This window comes from Corvus hawaiiensis, chromosome 7 (assembly GCF_020740725.1).
Source record: "Corvus hawaiiensis isolate bCorHaw1 chromosome 7, bCorHaw1.pri.cur, whole genome shotgun sequence".
NCBI classification, from domain to species: domain Eukaryota; kingdom Metazoa; phylum Chordata; class Aves; order Passeriformes; family Corvidae; genus Corvus; species Corvus hawaiiensis.
In genome coordinates, this window is record NC_063219.1 from 18,835,451 (window position 1) to 18,854,703 (window position 19,253).

The 19,253-nt window shown below is 43.9% G+C and overlaps 1 protein-coding gene across 2 annotated transcripts in view; it reads left to right on the top strand.

Moving 5' to 3' along the window:
- Positions 1-14,486, top strand: part of CHN1 (chimerin 1) — a 103,380-nt gene extending 88,894 nt beyond the window's left edge. For both annotated transcript variants that reach the window (XM_048308826.1, XM_048308827.1), the window contains 5 exons: positions 9,680-9,853; positions 10,558-10,635; positions 11,741-11,878; positions 12,878-12,983; positions 14,082-14,486. In XM_048308826.1, the coding sequence (XP_048164783.1) occupies positions 9,680-9,853; positions 10,558-10,635; positions 11,741-11,878; positions 12,878-12,983; positions 14,082-14,253 (668 nt within the window). In that variant the 3' untranslated portion in view covers positions 14,254-14,486. The remainder of the gene's footprint in view (positions 1-9,679; positions 9,854-10,557; positions 10,636-11,740; positions 11,879-12,877; positions 12,984-14,081) is intronic.
- Positions 14,487-19,253: the final 4,767 nt, after the last annotated feature.

A 19,253-nucleotide genomic window follows, 5' to 3' on the forward strand; every position in this document is an offset into this window, starting at 1 on the left:
GGGCTTTCTGTCTTGTGTGAGGTTTCACGTCAGTGTTGGTAGCTTCCAGTAATTTCTATGATCTTATTTGTGTTTTAAAATCCCATGTTGTACGACTGTGCTTGTTGAAGTGTCGGCAAGGATTTGGGCTGGGGTGAGGCTGGCTGAGCTGCTGATGTGCAGCACCATCAGCTGAGGTGTGAGGAGGAGCTGTGTGGGGTCGGGGCTGCCCAGGGTGCTTCCCCAGGCCGGCAGCTCGGGTGGCTGCAGAGTGCCCTGTCCCGCCTGGCTCCCCTGCGGATGAGGAGCGGGAGGGTCAGGCTTTCCCAGGGGCATGGGATGCAGCCCACCCGCCTGGCTCGTCCTCCCCTCACTGCAGGGCTGGCTTTGAGCCACTGGCCATCCTCAGCAATAGCTTCCCAGGGCTTCCTGGAGGGTTTTATTCTCATAATTTTCATAGAAATAGCAGCTGGGCAGAGGAGAAGGATTCTGGGCAGAGCCCCCCGGAGGTGGAGACGGCAGGACAGGTTCAGCAGTTCCCCACTCTGCCTTGTCTGTGCCTCACCTGCAGCAGTGTCAGCCTGTTCCCACAGCTGAGGCTGTGCAAGCCAGCAAAGCCAGAAGCTGCACAGATCTGGGCATTTCAGAGAAGCATTGGAGGTGCACAGATGCAGAACCAGGGCCTGCATAGCCACTGTTAATGTGCTAGTGTAGGGGAGCTCAGGCTTGAGTGCTGTAAGTTTGGCTGAGTTTATGTGGTCTTACAGTGCTTTTTTTTTAAAAAAAAGTAATAATTTTGCTTCTGAACTGAGTCATTTTAATATGGAGACAATGAGGCATAATAAACCAGGAGCCACATGAGGCCATTGCTTTTCAGAGTGGGTTTGTACTCAAAAAAAATTACAACTTTTAGCAGGATGCAGCCCACTTGCATTCAAGTGGGGTTCAATGCCACTCCAGGAAAATCCAGGAAATCTGTTTGGTGGTCTGTACAATTACTTTATTGAAAATACCTATGAGCAAAACTGCATGGATCATACGTCTATTTACACTTTTTAAAGCATTTGCTTTTTATAGCAGACAGTTACACATCTCAAGAGGACTCATTTGCTGTACAGAAGTGATAAGTTTAACAAATAGAAATGGATTACTGCATGGGCTACTCTCAACCATTTAAAATCTTACTCTCTGCAGAAGCACAAAAACATGCAAGAAGAGGAGAGTGCGACAGTCCAAGACCAGACAGGAAAGATAAATGTCACCCATTTCAGAAAGGAGGAAGAGCCAGTAGAAAAAACAGCTTATTTCTAATGGCTGATAGTTTATGCTACACAAACTAAGCCAATCCTTTAAAAAATAATAAACCAGAACTAAACATTTGTAACAGGACACATGCCATAGCAACCAGCAAGGATGCCTTAGCAACTTCAACTTGATTTGTGCTTTGTTTCAGTCCAGCATGGCTGAATGTGTCCCTCTCTGCCAAAAGACAGACTTGAGTGTATTCAGGATCTTGTCAGGTGTAGTCCTGTATTATTTATCCCTGGAAGGTGGATTCTCCCTAACTTATCCTTGTTTGGGTTTTATGGTAGACAAGGAGGACCATGTCTTTTCCTTCCTTAAAGATGAGAGGTAAACATAGGCACCACATTGGACACCTGATGGATGGTTGTTGGTTGAAATAAGATGTTGGGTGTTAGCTGGACTGCAGAGGTTTGGGGATTGTTACAAACGACCAAACATGAGACGAACTTCATTGTCTTCCAAAATTAGAACTTGGGGTGGTGTCTGGGATTTGGATCCTGTAGGAAATTAATTGGTGGGCGTAGTACGTAGCCTGACTTCCGCTTAAGGTATCTAGCAAAGCAGAAATAGTTTCTTTTTCCTTAAATGTCATTCCTTCAAATTTCATCATTATTTCATCAGCTTCTTTAAAGACAGATTTGCTTCCTTAGAGTGAATCCTTGTAATTAATATCTGCCCTACTGCCTCAGAGGGTCATACTTCCAACTTTTGCATCCAAGCCACAGGCCCTTAAAATTTTTTTGAGATGAAGACACATCTGTATGCAAGGAATCTGCCTTTTCTGATGGCATGCCCCATCTCTAGCATGCTTTCCTGCAGGCTTCTGCCATAAGTAGAAATGACTGAAGAGGTATTTGAAATTATAATGCCACCACTTTGTGTAAACACTGAAGCTCAGAAGTTGTTAATGGAGACGTGAGTTTACCCAGATCAAAATTCAATGCATGAACTTAGAAAAATTTATTCTTAGTTACATTCCTCCTGTATAAAGCTCTCCCATGCTCACAGGGCTCATCCCACTGCCCAGAATGTGTTCAGAAGAGAAACTGTAACAATATTAAAAGAAAATTTGCAGATATGCACCAGAGAGTTCTTTTTTGAATGATACAAACACGTAACTAGCAGTAGCATTAAGAGAATAGTGTGTTTTCAGAGACTAGAGCATTAATGATGCTGTTTGTGTGCTGCCCAAGTGGACTGATGGACAGGCAGATTAGTAGACTTGTCAAGCTGCCACATGTATCCAGCCCATCAGAACTCTCCAATTCCTTCCTCTGTACCCTTTTGCTTGTGTGTCTTAATGAATAAGCAGTTGAATCAGAAGATTTTTTTTGGAACAGGCTGGTTACAAAGCATTAATTAGCTTATCTTGAAGATAATTTTTTATATATCTATTTCACTGGATGCTTTTGATGGTATTCTGGGCTGCTCCTAGGAACACCAGGCAGCATGACCCTCTGAGGCTGTATGTGAAGCAGCATTTCTGCTCCTGTCACAGTTTTGCTCCAGACTATCTCAGCCTGCTACCCACGTAGTGCTTCCTATCTTCTGCATTCCTTGGAGCAGGTAACTTCTCTGAAGAACTGATAGAAATTAAGTTGCAGTTGAACTATCAGTGTGCAGAGAGCCAGCTGCCACTGGCAGAGCCCAAGCAGTATCGCTGCCAGCCCTGACCACAGTAAGCCCTGGGAGTTCATTTTCAAAAAAGCTGAAGTACAGTCTCAAAGCAGGATTGTTTTGTGAATTGCTGCTTAAGTATTTAATTTCCCCATGTCATCTGTTTCCTTCTCCAGCAATTGAAAGATGTACAGCTGCCCCGTTTCCTTTGCTATTTGTTTTGCCTTGCTATGAAATCCTTTGTGTTGGACAGCCCTGTGTTGCTCCATTGGTGTGTAAGGATGAAGGCGAGCACAAAGGAGCCTGTCCATCCTCAGGCATTAATTGTGCAGGCAGAGTGCTCACACTTTCCTTGCCTGGAAAAACAGCTGATGCTCTTGTGACTAAAGTCAGCAAAGGAAAAGGCAAGGTGTTCTCATCACATTGCCCACTCTCAAGGTATTTTGCATGTCTCAGTCATGGAAAGCTTCCCTTCTGCCCACGCCTGTGCCTTAAAAACACATCCAAGCTCCTTCTGAGATGAGCACCCAGATTCTGGTGGTTGCGCAGTGTAGGGCACAGACGGTCAGCCCGGTATAGATCCAAAGAGCAAAGCCAAGCTACAGAGGTCAGGGCTGTGGGAAGGGGACTGGACAACAGCCCCTGCCCAGTGCAGCAGGTGCTGTGCTGTTGGAGATGTGTGCTGCCTGACAAGCTGTTCCACCAGCTCGGGATCTGGTGGTGTTCCCGTGAGGAATGAGCTCCAGAATTTTGAAATGCTAATCAGTCAGCAGAGCCTTGCTTCAGAGCCGTTCCCATGGGGAAGCTATTCTGGAGCTATATATTCTTGAAACTCTAAGTCCTAAAAGCAGCTTTATCTCCAAGCCCACACAGACCTGGAAGCCTTGAGCAAGCCAATGGCCCAGCCAGGGAGCTGTGGAGGAGGTAGGCAGGTATCATGGCAGAAAGCCAGGGAAGTTCTTGAACAGACTTGGTCTAATCTTTCAAAACTTCCATAAAATTGAACCATTCTCACTAAGCATTTTGGAGGCACAAATGTAAGTATTCTTTTGATTTGAGATGAGGGAATATTGGCTGGTTTGATGGGCTGTTTTTTTCATCAGCCCTAATTTTTCTGTAGCATTAGGTAATTTTGTTGCCAAGTAACTAGCTACCCTCTAGAAATTCCTTTCTTAAAGTAATGTATCCTGTAGTGCATGATACAGTGCTGCAGATGAAAGCAGGTTTCAGGGAGCATAGTCGCATATTTGGAAGCAATTTTTGCCATGGCACTGCTTAGTGAAGTGGCTTAAGACTCTGGTGGGACCAAGGTTGCTTCCAGATGTGCATTGCACATGAACACATAGCACATATTTGAGACACTCTGGTGGCTCCAGTGTGACCACCCAAGTTGCAAGCTGAGGAGGAGGAAGAGGGCAGACATTCACAGCACCCCGCTGGATTGTGCTCGGAAACACAGCGTGCAGCACGTGGGGCCCCTGGGGCTGCTCCCTTCACTTGCCTGTTGGAACACGCTGCATCCCACGAAACAGAAAACATTGCTCCCTCTGCTACAGAAAGAGCATTTAAATTTTTAAAGAAAAGCTACGAGCTCATGAGTGATGTATGAGAGCAAGTTCCTTTCTAACCTATTCACCCTTGCAGAAGGAACTATGCCAGTACTTGGTGCTTGTGTAGAGGCCATTGTCTTCCTGTGTCAGCTCAGGTGTGAGGGTGTTGCCCTGTCTGGCCAGTGCTGCAATGGACCAGCCCAAGGCAACGCTCGGTGCCAGCACTCCAGCTCCACGCTTCCCATTGTCCTGCACTTACCACAAACCTCCCAAGAGTCCTTCAAGACTTCAGATAATGTAAATGTACCCTTTAGCTCTTAAAGCTGCTCTTCAGAGTGATAGAATGCATCAATTTTGGGGGGCATAATTTGGACATATAATTAGAGTGATGTATGTAGCGCATGGTATCGTTCCGATGGAGCATGATCAGCAGCCATGTTAGCCAGTAAATCATAAACCAAAGGAAATCTAAAACTGACTGAAGTCAAATCAACAGTGCAACAAAAAGTGACAACTAAGTATATTTTAGTCTCTGCAAATATTTATGTGTGCTCATGGGGCAGTAGTAACATACATATATCTTTTGGCTCTGCTCATGCATTTAATATGAACATGTTATTTGTTCTTTTAGCCCAGTGGACTAACATCAGTATTAGCTGTTTCTATAACATTGCCAAACCTTCTTCTAGGCATCATAGGAAATTATTGTCAGACGGGTTTTAAATTGAATACTTCTCATAGAAGTAATGTCACAGCCCATCTGAACTCCTAGATCAATATGCTGTTAAAGCCAGGGCAGCTTATCACAGACTTTCAAACCTGTCATCTAAAATTACTTTCTGCCCACCCTCCTTAAATTTCCAAACTTCCTATAAACTCTTGAATTTATGGCTGCATTGTTTTTGGTCCATGTGGTATATTTGAAAGGTGGCCACGGTTTGATAGCGCTGTAAAAGGAATAGTAAGAGTGACTTACAGTTCTGCTTCAGAGAAATCATCTCTATAAGGTGAAACTGATTAACTGCAGTCAGCAGAAGTTTTACTATTGACCTGCAAGAGCTCATGACTGGATTTTTTACATCTGTCCTATATTATTATAGGATTTTTCAGCAGATACAAAGCTTTAGGGGGATTTCTCTGAAGCTCCTCACCAGCCAGCAGGTAAGTGCTGATGAATTTCTGTAAGAAATAGATAAAGCTCCTGGTTACTTTAGATCCAGAGTAAAGCTGCTATTCTGGATTTATTTTGACATAATGAAAAGTAAATAGACCCTCAGTTTGAAATGAAAGTAAATCTCTTGGTCTTAATGAATTCAGCCAAATTATGAAGCTCATGTGCAAACAAGGCAAGCAATCCTGAGACTTCACTCTGCAGCAGCATGCAGGGACATTCAGGACTTGGCTTTCCTCTTCTTGCCTACTTGATTCTAAAATAATGGCTTTTGAAGCTTTCAAAGCATCTGCAATGAGAACAAAGGGCTTTTTTTTAAATTTATTTTATAGTATTCAGTTAGCAGTATAATTCCTGTCCTTTAGTACTAACAGGTAAGTGGAGTATAGTTAAGTACAAAACCGGCACATTCCCAGTGCTCTGTGGAGAGGAGGACTGACCTCCTGCCATGGTGCTTCTTACCTTGCTGGAGTTAGTGAGACATCATCCTTCGTTACCAACTGAACCAGAGATGAGTGACTGAGACATGGATGGTCTGCCTTTTATGAAGGGTTAGAGGGTCAGCTGGGGTTAGAAGCCTGCTTGGTTCAGGAAGCACAGCAATGATGAGTTTCAGGTTCTTGATTGGAAAAAAGTACCATTTTCTGATGCAAATTCACTGAAATCACCTTGATATACTTACTGATACGAAATTGCTAAAGTGAGGTGATTTTCTGTGCTTACACAAGAGGCAAGAAGCCTTAGTTATTAGAAGGACACCACACAGCCCAGTAGTACTGAACATAAGGCTCACACATGTTCTAAACATGAAATACCTGAAGTATTTCAAGGTTTTAAGTGTTTCTCAGGAGTGTTGATAAGCCCTTAAGCAGTGGGTTGGTACATAAAATCTAATCAAATGCAAAGGAAGAACAAAAGAGAGAGGAGAAAATTTGACTTCAGCGTTTGTAATTATTATTCTGGGATTAATGAGGTCAGATTCAAAGCCCATCCAACTCTATGGGATTAGCAATAACACAATTACTGTCAGAAGCAAGGTTTTCACAATGAAAACATCTCTGTAAGTTGAGATTTTAATGAATTGAAACTTTTTTGTGTATAAATACAATTAAGATGACCTCAGTCAAGGCAATAATTGGTTTAAGTCAAGTGTAAGATACTTGGGAGTATGGGGTTTTTTCCTATTTTTTGTGTATTTTATTCTTAATGACCCTTGGGTTTCCAGAAACATAACTCTGAGCTATGTTGCTGTCTGTGTGAAGCAGCTAATTTGCACTCACAGAATCCTTCATGAGTTCTCCTGAGTAAGGTGCTGCCATTCCAGTCTTGTAGACATCATTTTTGATAGATATTTCTTGCTTGTTGGAAGAGGTGCTTCTTGAGGCAGTTTTAGGAATTGTATGTACAATAATCTTACTAGCTTTTGTAAATACTATTATTGCAATGTTACGGTTTATTCCTAAATAAAGGAAGTCAAGACTTAAGATTTCCTCTGTGGTCTCAATTTGCTTCCCTTGTGTGTGTGTGTTAAGATGTTGCCTCTAGTTATTTGACTATTTATTATTTTTACTCCACAATTTTGTCTTTATTTTGATAGCAGCCTGCTGTAATAGCACCCATTCAGTATTTTGTCTTCTTGTTTTTAAAAGTGCTGGTCTTACTAACAACACACTATTCAAACCTTACACCAAAGAAGAGTAATTTTACCTCTGCATTTCCACAAACATTTATTGATTGGTTTCTACAAGGCCCGGAGGAGGCAAGAACAGCTTCTCCTTGCCATGTTACAGCTGAAGCAGTGACTCTCTAAAGGGCTCAGGTCACATGTTTCAGTGAATGTGGGTTCCCTGTTTAAAGCACAGAGAGACCTGGCTTTTTCAAAGTTCAGGCAAAGTATGGCACAGGACACAGATATTCAGAGCATAGGAGGAGCTCCCCTTGCCTGTGCTGGCTGGCGAGCTCAGAGTTTCTTTGTTCTGTGCCCAAAAACTACAGGTAGGGAGATGCTGGGCATGTGGTCACTTTGGGGTCACTTTGGGGTCTTGGAGCGCTTGACTAAAAGTGGGATTGAAATAAGTGCTCGGGTGAAAGCAAGGCTGTCACTGCTCCCTCTCTGTCAGGAAGAAGATGCCTTTGCAAACACTGAAGAACCTGGGTGACCAAACCCCACTTCCCCACAGGGGAGGGGCAGCAGTGGGGTCTGTGCCTGCCCGGGGTCCTGCACAGCCAGCTGTGACCAGGCAGCTGCTGGGGAGAGCCCAGGAGGGCTGGGGGCAAAGCAGCCCCCAGGACCCTCGGGGGCAGCGTGTCTTTGCACCATTTTGGGTTGTGTGGCTTTGCCCACAGTGGGGTTCACAGCACAGAATCACATCCAGGAGAGAAACTCAGCATCTGCAGCTCCCTGCCCGTGCATTCCCCACCTCTTGTGAGGAAGGGAGGTCACTCCTGCACAGAAATACCTCTAGAGAATTCCAATCAGCCATTTCATCTGGATCAGGATCTGTGCAAGTTTTGATTGATTGAAGGTGACATGCCAAACTTTAATTGCTACCAGAGGATCCTAAGTGACAATTCTGGTTGCTTTATAGGCCTTTTAAATAAACAAAGTGCTTTTAGCAGCAGGCTGCAGCTGACTTAGTGAAAATGAAACTTAGCCGTGAATTCTGGTGTTTACTGTTTTGGAATTATCTAAGTCAAATAACTTGGAGCTTTAATGAAAGTACAAGTATTGGCAAAATCAGCAGGAACAAAATACAAAGGGATTCTCAGTAGATAGATTCCCAGTCCTGCAGTGAGAGAAGAAAGTACAGGTTTTCATCAAGGCATTGATCCTTCAAGCTCCTACATCCCTTAATCCTGTGACAGTCTAGGGCTCTCTGGATGGCAGTGCAGGAAGGTGCAGAAATGCTTGCAGAACAGGAGTCCCTGGGTGTACCAAGTGCACATCAGAGCGTGGCAGCTGCCCTCACTGTGATGTGGTGCTGTCCTTGCTGGGTCCAGCTGTTTCCTGACAAGCACCTGGGAGTCTGCATGGCAGAACAGGAGAGATGGCACCGAAAGCAGAGTCATGGGCTCAGCGCCAGAGCTCTGCTGCCTTATGGTGCTGATCACAGTGTCAGCTTAGCTTGAAGGGTGCTGTATTGCTCTTCCCATCTCTGTATAAATGGTGGTTTCACAGATTTTCCCTTCCCAAACCCTGAATGTTATGTTCTTAGTGGTTTTTAGGCAGAACTGATTTCAATTAAGTTTCACTTAAACTAAATCTTGTTCTCTGTTTTTACAATAAAGCTGTGGAATTGTTTGGTTTTGTTTAAAAAAATATAATCTTTTCCTAAGTAATTTTAGAGTAAAAAGAATCCTTTTGATGCCCTACAACACTATTACAGAAACACTCTGTGAAATAGCATCAAAATGCCTGTCACTTTGACTTAGCAAAGTCTTTTGCCAGCTGCTTGGTAGCAAGAAATCACCAGCCAGCTTGGTGACCATGTCTGTTTCTGAGCTCCCCTCCAGGCAGGGCAGGGCTGCCACACCTGCCCAGAGCTTAGAGGTCCCCATGGTGGCTCAGTTTGGCACTGCCTTGCCAGCTCACTGCAGAGGGCTCGTAGGCTGCTTGTAACCCAGTCCCTACCTTTATCTCCCCTAGGGAAATATCTAAAGTGCCATATCCAGGAGTACACTGAAGATGGTGGTGTTAGGAAATCCCCAATAACTTGGGAGGAAAGTCTACATTGTGACAGCAGTGTATGTAGTAGTGTGAACATAATTGGAACTCTGGGAACATAATTGACTCTTAGCTCCTGATTCAAAAAACATATGGAAAGCTTGTCACTCCATGTTAGACCTTCTAGAAACAGCAGAAATGTCTTGGGTAGGAAATCCTTCTGACTTCAGGGCTGTCCCTACCTCAGGTATTTGATGGTTAAGGCCCTCAAGAGAAGGAGCAGTTGTGAGCTGAGGTCAGATCCTGCTGGAGCCATTTGTACTCCACAGCACTGACCTCAGGATACATTTTCAGCAAACACCAGCCTAATTGTGTTTTCATTTTTTCCCTCAGATTGTGGTTTAAATGTGCACAAGCAATGTTCCAAGATGGTCCCAAATGACTGCAAGCCAGACCTGAAGCATGTCAAAAAAGTGTACAGCTGTGACCTTACCACGCTCGTAAAAGCACACTTCACCAAGAGACCAATGGTAGTAGATATGTGCATTAGGGAAATTGAATCTAGAGGTAAGGCATCATTAATGGACTTTTTGTTGCTTTACTGATAATCCATTTAGATTGATCTGGGTCATCTGGGTTTCTGTTGAATGTATGGTTGCTCAGAACAGATTTGCACAAGACATTTTATGACTGCCAATTACCCTGCACAGCTAGTATTATACTTTGCATTATTTCATGGTTCATGCCATTTATAATTTTTATAGATTCTGCTAGAAATTGCTTAATGGGCAGTTACTGGTTTGTAGTTACATATTAGTGCCTATCTTTCCAATAATATATTTATTTTAAAAATTAAGTGAATGTGGCAAAACAAATGGGGTTAATACTAATGTGTTCACTTTTGCTAGTTCCCCTAGCCCACACTGAGTATGCTTTTCTAGAATTAGGGTATTTGTTTTCATTCTGAAATACTGACTGATCATCAAGTATGTTAATCTGAGTTATTTTTAAATGAGTTGTAATTGGTTTAATATGTTTTTTCAGCTCATTGCATAAATACAGTTCAGTGCTGATAGTACAAGGCATCTGCTGCAATGGTCAGGGTTAAAAACCCAGGATAAGGTTTCATTCTGGAAGAAAAACCTGATAAGGCTTTTAAAGCATGTCTGCTTTTTCTGCCTTAAATTAAAAACTTTCCAAGGGAAGAATCAGGTGGAAGGCAACTGTAAAAATAAGGACTAATTTTAATCTTGTTAAAATGTTCATTGCAGGTCTTAATTCTGAGGGACTGTACAGAGTCTCAGGATTTAGCGATCTTATCGAAGATGTCAAAATGGCATTTGACAGAGGTACAGTCTTTCCTGCATGCTGGAACTTGGTGCTGATGTATTAAATATACACAGTTTTTCTGCAGAGCTTCTGTCTCACGCTCCACTGCACCAGTGGTCTGAAGGAGTCAGACGGCTGTGCTGGCAGGAGGGGAGACTCCCCATCAGAAAAGCATATCAGCTTCACTTTGGCCTTCACTTTGCTCCAGTAACCATGTGTGTTGGAAAGGACAAAGCTTTCTGAACTACTGCCCTAGTTTGCAAGTCAAACTACGCTCGGAGGGGTGGGGGAGGGAGAGAGGGTAAGTGGTGAAGTGCCTTAAGAAGGCTGTGCAACTTAAATCCATCTTTCTGGATGAAAGCTCCAAAATAATAAGATGAATGCACTAGTGCAAACAAAGTTTGAATTATTACAGACTAAAAGAAGGTCACTGAGAACAAACTCTTCTCTCTGAGAAAAGACAGTGGGAAAGTTAAAGGCTTTCCAGCTGCAGTCCCTCTATCCCAGTAGAAATCAAGGCCAGAATCTGTGCTGGAAACTCTCTTTCCTGTTTGTCCGGAGGACTGGACCTGTTCAGACAACATCTGCAGTGTTAGCAGGGTGGGGATGTGCTGGAGAAGCCAAGTTCTGGATCTGTGTCCACTGCAGTTCAGAGTAGGTACTATGTTGTAGTTAAATGGTGAACACATGTTTTTCCTATAAAATAGAGGGGCTGTGGACAAAGCTGGTTTTTCTGCCTTTTCCTTTTTTCCCAGACTCCCTGATTTCTCATTCAGTGCTGATGAATGTGTTGTTTTGCAATCCAGTGTGTTCAGAAATAACTGAACGTCCACACATCAATACAAGACAGATACTGCTAGGTGAGGCAGGCAGGTTTTAAAAAAACCCCAAACTGTGTTTTTTAGTAATTATTTGAAAGAAAGGATATGTATAAAATGCTTGAGGTTTTCACCCTGAAACCTTGAATGTCACAGTCCAGTAACTCTGTTTTACTTACAAAAGCCAAAATCTGTAGCTGTTTCCTTTTCAATAATGTTTGCTTAAGCAAGTTATTATTTTTCTTTTGAATGCTGCTTTACATCTGTTTACATTTCCAAGGCTTTAATGTCAGTGCCTTCTCCACAGATGGGGAAAAAGCTGATATTTCTGTGAATATGTATGAAGATATCAATATTATCACTGGTGCACTTAAACTGTACTTCAGGGATTTGCCAATTCCACTCATCACGTATGATGCCTACCCAAAGTTTATAGAGTCTGCAAGTAAGTATAACGTATTTTTCATCTGCTTTTCATTCTTAGCCTTTTCTTCTTCTTTTTGTGCAGGACTGTCCTATTCATTTTACAGCTGTCCCATCAGCTCTTACCCTGCATGCCCATTTTAGTAAGGATTGCAGGACTAAACATGCAGTGCACATTATGCCCTGACCGTGTGATGCTACGTGAGCATGGTCACATTTTCCTTTGCCTTTGTCACCAGGAATGTTTTCTTCTCATCTCACATTATGGATTGCATCACTTGTGTGTCTTGCATGAGTCCTGGGTACTTGACAGTGATATTTAAAGTGTGCTGGGTTTATGTTGCCAGAAAGAAGGTGATTTATGGAAATGTTTAGAAATAAGATGTTGTTTGTTTCTGGAATTGTCCATTTTGAGTGTTTTCATAAGCTGATAACCACTCAACATCCTAAGGCCACCTTTGGGGCTGGCCTTGCACGAAGAGGGTCTACAAGCACGACAGTAAGCCCAGCTGGAACATCTCTCCCAAACATCCTGGCTGCCTGAAGCATCTCTGTGATGTGTTCACACCAGCCACACCTGGAAAGGTGTGAGGTAGCTGTGGGTAGAAAACAAGGACTGCATGCTGGCCTTACAACTCCTCTGGAGAAGGCTTTTTCCAAGTCATATGGAGACAGCCAAAGGCACTGATGGCAAAGTTCCCAGTACCTTCTGCTCTCCCAGAGTTGCACCTGTAGGTTATTTTTGTAAAACTAGTCCAGTCAGCAAGGATTGCCAGAGGAATTGTTTCAGTAGGCTGCAGGGAATCTTTCAGTGAAGTGCAGTTTGCTTTGGGGAGTCTTCTTCGTCCAAAACCAGTCACGTCCTTATGCTGCTCTGAGCAGCTCTTTGGACAGACAGATCCTCCATGAGCAATCCAGCAGAGCTGTGAGACCCCACCTCCTGTGCAGGCCACCAGTTGTTGCCTTTCTGTGTGTGAGTTCTGGCTGTCCGTGTGGCGACAGTTGAACATCTGTGTTTCAGAAACCACGGATCCGGATGAACAGCTGGAAATTCTCCACGAGGCGCTGAAGCTGCTGCCACCTGCACACTGTGAAACATTACGGTATCTCATGGCACATCTGAAGAGGTGGGTGGAATAGCTGCAAAGAACTCTCAGCCACACTCATTTTTAGCAAAAGTCCATGTTAGCACCTCCAGAGAAGTCTGGTCAAGGCCCACCAAATCTCGAGAGGGACTGGGGCAGGAGTGGTAGTGTGCACAACAGCAAATACTCAGACACTGGATTATTCCTTGCAAAGCAAAACCAAGGTGGCATGATAGGGTGGCCATTTTAGTTTCTCAAGTAACATAAGTTTACTGTCAATATGTAAGAATCATTCCCTTTCCTTAGTAAAAATACTTTATTTTAAGCTCTCTTCTGCCTTTTTTCATTTTGTAGTTCTTCTACAAGGAGGACTGCATTGACTGCTGAGTGCCTCAGGCAGAGTTCAGCTACAGTTTCTGCCTGATTTGTCCCTTTATTTCAGTGACATTTCTAGTGGGTGTTTTAAAATGGAAAAAGGGATGAGAGACATTGGAACAAAAAATTCCACCTTACAGCTTGTGAAGTGTGAAGTGAATTTTCCCTCACCCTGTTCAAGATTAGCTGTTGGTGCTCTGCCTAGCAAGTTGCTTTTGCACATTGTATTTCTGGTATAGGTGAATGATAAGGTAGAAGGGTGACAAAATTCACTATTTTTAAACTTCTGTTTAATACTTTTACTAGAAGGAGCTGTGCTGTTCAACAGGCCGTTGTCTTACTGCTGAATTCAGGTAATCAGACACAGCTCCTTTATTTGGAATATTTACAGACTGGAGACGCAGCAGCTTGGTAACATCAGTCTGACCTGTTTTCAAATAAAAATTAAGGCAGAAAGAGAGAAGTGGAAGAAAAATCTTGAGTTCATAGTTTTTGTATATCAAAGGACTTGTTCATGCAGTGCAAGTGAGCACAGTCTGTGTGCTCTGAGGAGGACAGAGACACTGACTCACCACAAACCCACACAGCATTTGCTTTCACTTGCTCCCAAGTGTTTCACCTGACACTCCCACGTGTCACCTGCTGGAAACAGTGGCCTCTCCTTGGGAAAGGAACACGTTTCTGTCCATTTTCCCTAATTTTCAAGCGTACACGGGCATGGTTTGGCACAGAAGAAATGTGAGAATCACTGGGGTTTCTTTACAGAGTAACACTCCATGAAAAGGAAAACCTGATGAGTGCAGAGAACCTGGGCATAGTTTTTGGACCAACTCTTATGAGAGCGCCGGAGCTGGACGCGATGGCTGCACTGAACGACATCCGCTATCAGAGACTTGTGGTGGAGATGCTTATAAAAAATGAAGACATTTTATTTTGAATATTTTGGGGGTTTTGTAATAAAAAAGGAAGCAACAGTGTTCTATGGATGAAGGAATATTTTGAAGTAATTTAATGGCTCTTGTCACTGAATTCCATATTTGCTAGAGCTTTTGATGTATTCAGGATAAAAATGAAGGAACTCTTTGTCGTTTCTGTAGTGCCATTCAGCTGATGTTGAAAAAGGTTAACACATACTTTCCAGTACTAGTAATCCTGGGTGTTTATCATGTCCAAAAAAAAAAACAAAAAGCCTAAAGCTATTGCATGATTTGCTCCCTGTTCTCCCTGTTCTGGTGAGACTCATTCCATGAAGAAAACAACTGAACTGGTGCAGCATCTTTGTTCTGGATAGTTTGTGATTGTAATTCAGCATGTTTCTCCGTGTAAACTTGTTGTGAATTTGCTTTTTTGTTCTATGTAATTGGTTTCTGATACTAAAAAGAAGGCAGACTTATGTGAAATGGAGCCTCTGGCCATTTATTGACATTTCATATTATTCTCTTCCACTTTTGGGGCTGATTTCTTCTTGGGTTTCTTTCCATTTTTTCATCATATAGTAATTTGTTTTTAACAGAAACAAAATTGTACTTTAAATGTTACTTTAAGTAATTCTCCATGATGTTTATGGTGGTTGCAGTGAAATCTGCAATACTGAACAGTGTTTCTTTATTATTATTGCTATTTCAATTGTAATTTTGTATTTTTATCTGGCATGCATATATTAATTTATTAAATTTTGCTTTTAGAACTCTAACATTAAGCTCTTTATTTTTACGTATGGAACTTATTTCAAAAATACTGTTTGTTTTGTTTCTTACATTGGCACTTTAACGCTGAACAACCTCTGACTTAAAGAAGTGAGTTCGTTTTACCAGTTTTGACAAGACCATTCTGATCTAAATATTTTGGGTCCTGACACTTTGCTAAGGTTCCCCCAAATTTCTGTCTACTTTGAAAATTCCTTTCTTCCTTGTCCAAGATGCCTTTCAAGAAGGCTTCAGAACTCTTAAATAAACCAAGAAAAGTGTTGTCAAGCCGTCTACTACTTCATAAAATATATCTATTGTTATAGTGGCCTGTATGTGAACTGGAATGGCAGTTGACAGTCACACAACTGTAGCTGCCCAGAGTAGGTGGATACACCACCGACTTTCAAATGCAGACACATCCCAGAACATTTGCTTTGCACTTCAAACGTTCAGCTCTGGTGCAAGCACTTTGGTCTGCCCTGCAAACACCACCTGGAGCAGGAGGAGAACAAGGAGGAATAATCCCCTAGTGATCACAACCAGCTGTGCTCACTCCTGTCAGCAGTAAGGTGCCTCCCTGCATCCCACCCTGCCTTGCCTGTCTGGCTAGGAGAGGAGAGGTGAGAAGGTGGTTCTTCTGCAGCTCTCCTGAACTGAGGACTGAGGGATCCCACGAAGGAAAGGGTGAAGCTGGGGATGCACACTGGTAAGTGTGTGGGAGTGGTGCTCTGGGCTGGGGGGGTGCAGAATGGGGGAAGTTTTGAGAGAATCTGAAGTATGGTTTGGTTTGAGGTTTTTTTCAATCATCTGTAGTACTAGAAGTGGCTTGCTGTTATAACTCCTGTACTAATTAGTGCACATTGTCACTTTATTTATGGCAATGAACTGCCACAGATGGAAAGCTCTATGTCTCCAACCATAGCCTTGCCTCCCCCCAGCCCAAAAGGAGTGGCCCATGTGCTGCTCAGTCACAGCTGCCGTGCGCTCCAGCAGCCGCACGTGTTCACCACTACCTTGCTCCAAGCTGACTCCTAAACGTGCTGTATCTCCTGCCGCTGCCCTGACACTTTGTGCTGCGTTTCCTCACTCGGCCCCGTGTTTTGGATGGCTCCTCGGGCCATCCCTCACTCCTGCCCTCCCTTCGGGCTCCCTTGCTGTGGCTGGCCCTCGGCAGTGTCCTGTGGCTGCGCTCAGCTCTCAGCCCCTTGCCGTGGCAGCACTCAAGTGCCCCCGGCTCTGTGGCCAGGAGAAGGGATGTTTTTTCCAGGTAGCGCTGCTGGGGTGTTTGAGTGCCCGTTCCGTGCTTGTCCTGGCAGCCGGTGCCGTCACAGCGGCTGTGGCAGCAGCATCCTCTTGCCAAAGCGCCCAGCGGGAGTGACACAGGGCCGGGCTGTGGCGGTGGCACCCCGTGTCCTTCGGCAGCCTTGGGGAGCCAGAGGAGCCCTCGGCTTACCTGAGCAAAAGGCATCTGTTGTTCCCCAGCGCTGTGCAAGTAAACGTGAGTCGGGAAGCTGTAGTTCCCCCTTCTAAAGCCTACAGCAGGAAGGACGTAGTAAATAGCAGTAATTAGGATAATTACATCTTCTTCCGGTGTGAAATATCCCGCTTCTCCGTCTCGGTGCAATAGCAGGCGGATGCTGCTGACACAGCTGCTCCCCTTGCTTTGCTACAGGTGCTTTCAGCTGCATTTGGAAGCAGTGGTGGCCACTGAGAAGTGGATCAGAGAGAGAAGACCGCCAAAAATAGTAAGCCTAAATTTGCTCTGCGGATGGTCAATGCACACAGGGCAAACAAGGTTTGTTAGCTACTAGTGAGCATCAGCCTCCTGCTGGAGATGCCCCCTCTCAGGCAGAGTTTAACAAGTGATTGTAGTAATGAAAGTTTCTGCAGGAAACGAGAAAAACCTAAATGGGGGCCGGCTGCTGAAAGAAAACCAAACAAAAACCCCAAACATACACACATACAAAACCCCAAAACCAGAGCAAGCAAAGGCTCTACAACCCCCACACACCCGAAAGTAAATAAAACCACCCCCCAAAAAGCCATGTCGAGAAACGCAGCTTTTCCTGACGCCCACTGCCCCAGTGAGCAGTGACAGCAGCTGCAGGCACAGGAGCTCGGGGTCAGGCAGCCCAGCCCGGCCCTGCGGGCATTCACACACACTGTTCTCCCCAAGTCTCCCATTCTGACGGGCTGTGAAGGAAATTGCATGCCAAGGGATGATTCAGCTTCAGAACGTGTTTAACACCAGATAATACCGATATGCAACTAATTAAGGCTGACACTGACTGCTAGCCACCCTGCTCAGCCTACAGGGAACAGAGCTGCCCCTACAGAGTGCATATCTCTTGGATTCAAGTGTGTGGGTCCCGTGTAGCATTAGGGTCAGGAATGCGGGATGGAGGCCCCTAACAGTCGATGAAGTGCTTTCTTGACTTGGAATCCCAGGAATCTGTATGCAGTGACTTTTCTTTATTCTCTCTAATTGCAATTTTTTATTAAGCGTGTAGGCAAAAGCCTCCATTTTAATCTTGCTTTTGTTACTATTGTAATGAAATGCTTATCTTTCCTGAGTGGTAATCATTAAAACAGGTAGTGCAGAAAAAATGTCTTTGGAGTGGATTTGATACTTCTTTTTGCTAATCAGGAAGATGTTTTGCATAGGCATACAAGCAATTGCATGATTTAAGTTTAATTTATTCAATTTTTAAATTAAACATGGAAAGTGGGTATTTTTAATATTTGTATTAAGTGACAATAGAATAAATAATCTAGGCCTATGAAAAGCAAGGGCTATAACCAAGTTGATTTCTTCTCTGAAGGAATTGATTTCCATGAGGCATAAGTGTTGTCTCTAGTTCAGTTGATCTTGTTGTCTCCAGTGCTGTGGGGTACACGTGGACAGCACGGCAGAGACACTGGCAACACCTTATCAAAGGGCAGCTGGACATACAAAAGGATGGGAAAAAAGGGATTAAACTGCAGCTCCCCACTGGAGGGATGCGTGGGCATCCCCATTTCAGGCTGCAGAGCTCAGGGAAAACACTGTGCTGAGGCCGTAGGCAGGAAACCTCTGGTGAGGCTTTAGGAGAGCTCTGTCATGAGGGAAGCAAGCTGCCTTCTGAAAAAAGAACACAAGCTCATGTCAGGTTAGCTGACAGGATGGAAAAACCTGTTATTTATGATTTGATGCAATAACAAACTTTTCTGGTCCTTCCCCCTCCAATGGTAAAGGAAGGAAAAAAGGCTTCTAAAAGGCATATATGATATACTCACTTTGTTCCTGACCTAATTTTTGCATGCTGGTGAATGTTCTGCGATGTTTTTATTATAGCTATAATTATATTGCAATAGGGGAGAAAAACATCTAGTGAACCTAGCAATCATGAGTTTCTTTTTTAGTCGTGCAAAATTACTGCTTAGCAACTACACCTCAGCCCTAGAAAACTTATGTAATGCACGAGGAGGAGGGCCAGGACATCCGTCCTGGATCAAAGGGATTGCTGAGAAACCATGTAAGGCAAGAAGAGAGCCTTGTGCTCTGGCCACGTGCTGGCAGGACTGCAAGCAAGGGGCAGGGGCCCTGTGCCTGGCAGTGGGGTGTGAGGAGCTGGGCTGGAGCTGCCACTGCTCCTCCAGCAAACTTCCCCAGGGTGCCCTCCCTGCAGCATGGGACTGGTTGGTACCCTGAGCTCTGCCTCCAGCTGAATCCCAGGCTGATGTACTGAGAGGAGGAAGTTTTACCTGTGCATTGAGGGGTCCAGCTCTTCTTCAGTTTTTCAGCACATTCTTCCTGTGCCTCGGTCATGGACATTGGAGCTATGCTCACCAGAGCCCTTGCATAATCTGATCATTTCTTCATGCTGGCCTGATTGTGTCTCTCCATGATCTGGCCCACACCACAGGGATACTCTTCTTGATGCCTCCTTCTATATCTCAGTTTGGACAGTGTGATTCAGTGATTGTCTAATGTCTGTTGCTGATTTCATGGTCAGAGCAACATTTTACTTTGATCTCCCCCAAGAGTGATGTCAGTAAGCTGCTCAAGGAACTTGTTTAAGAGCTTTTAGTTAGATGTCCTTTTCTATTTCTCATGTATTTTGTCTCAAGGACATGTATAGCTCCTTACATCACTCAGGTGTTTATCAGTACTCTGCCTTGGTCAATTGAAGCAAATGGTTCATAGGCCTCTGGGAGCCTCTGATTAATGTATTTCCTGAGGCAATTAGGCATTATTTTGAAATACATA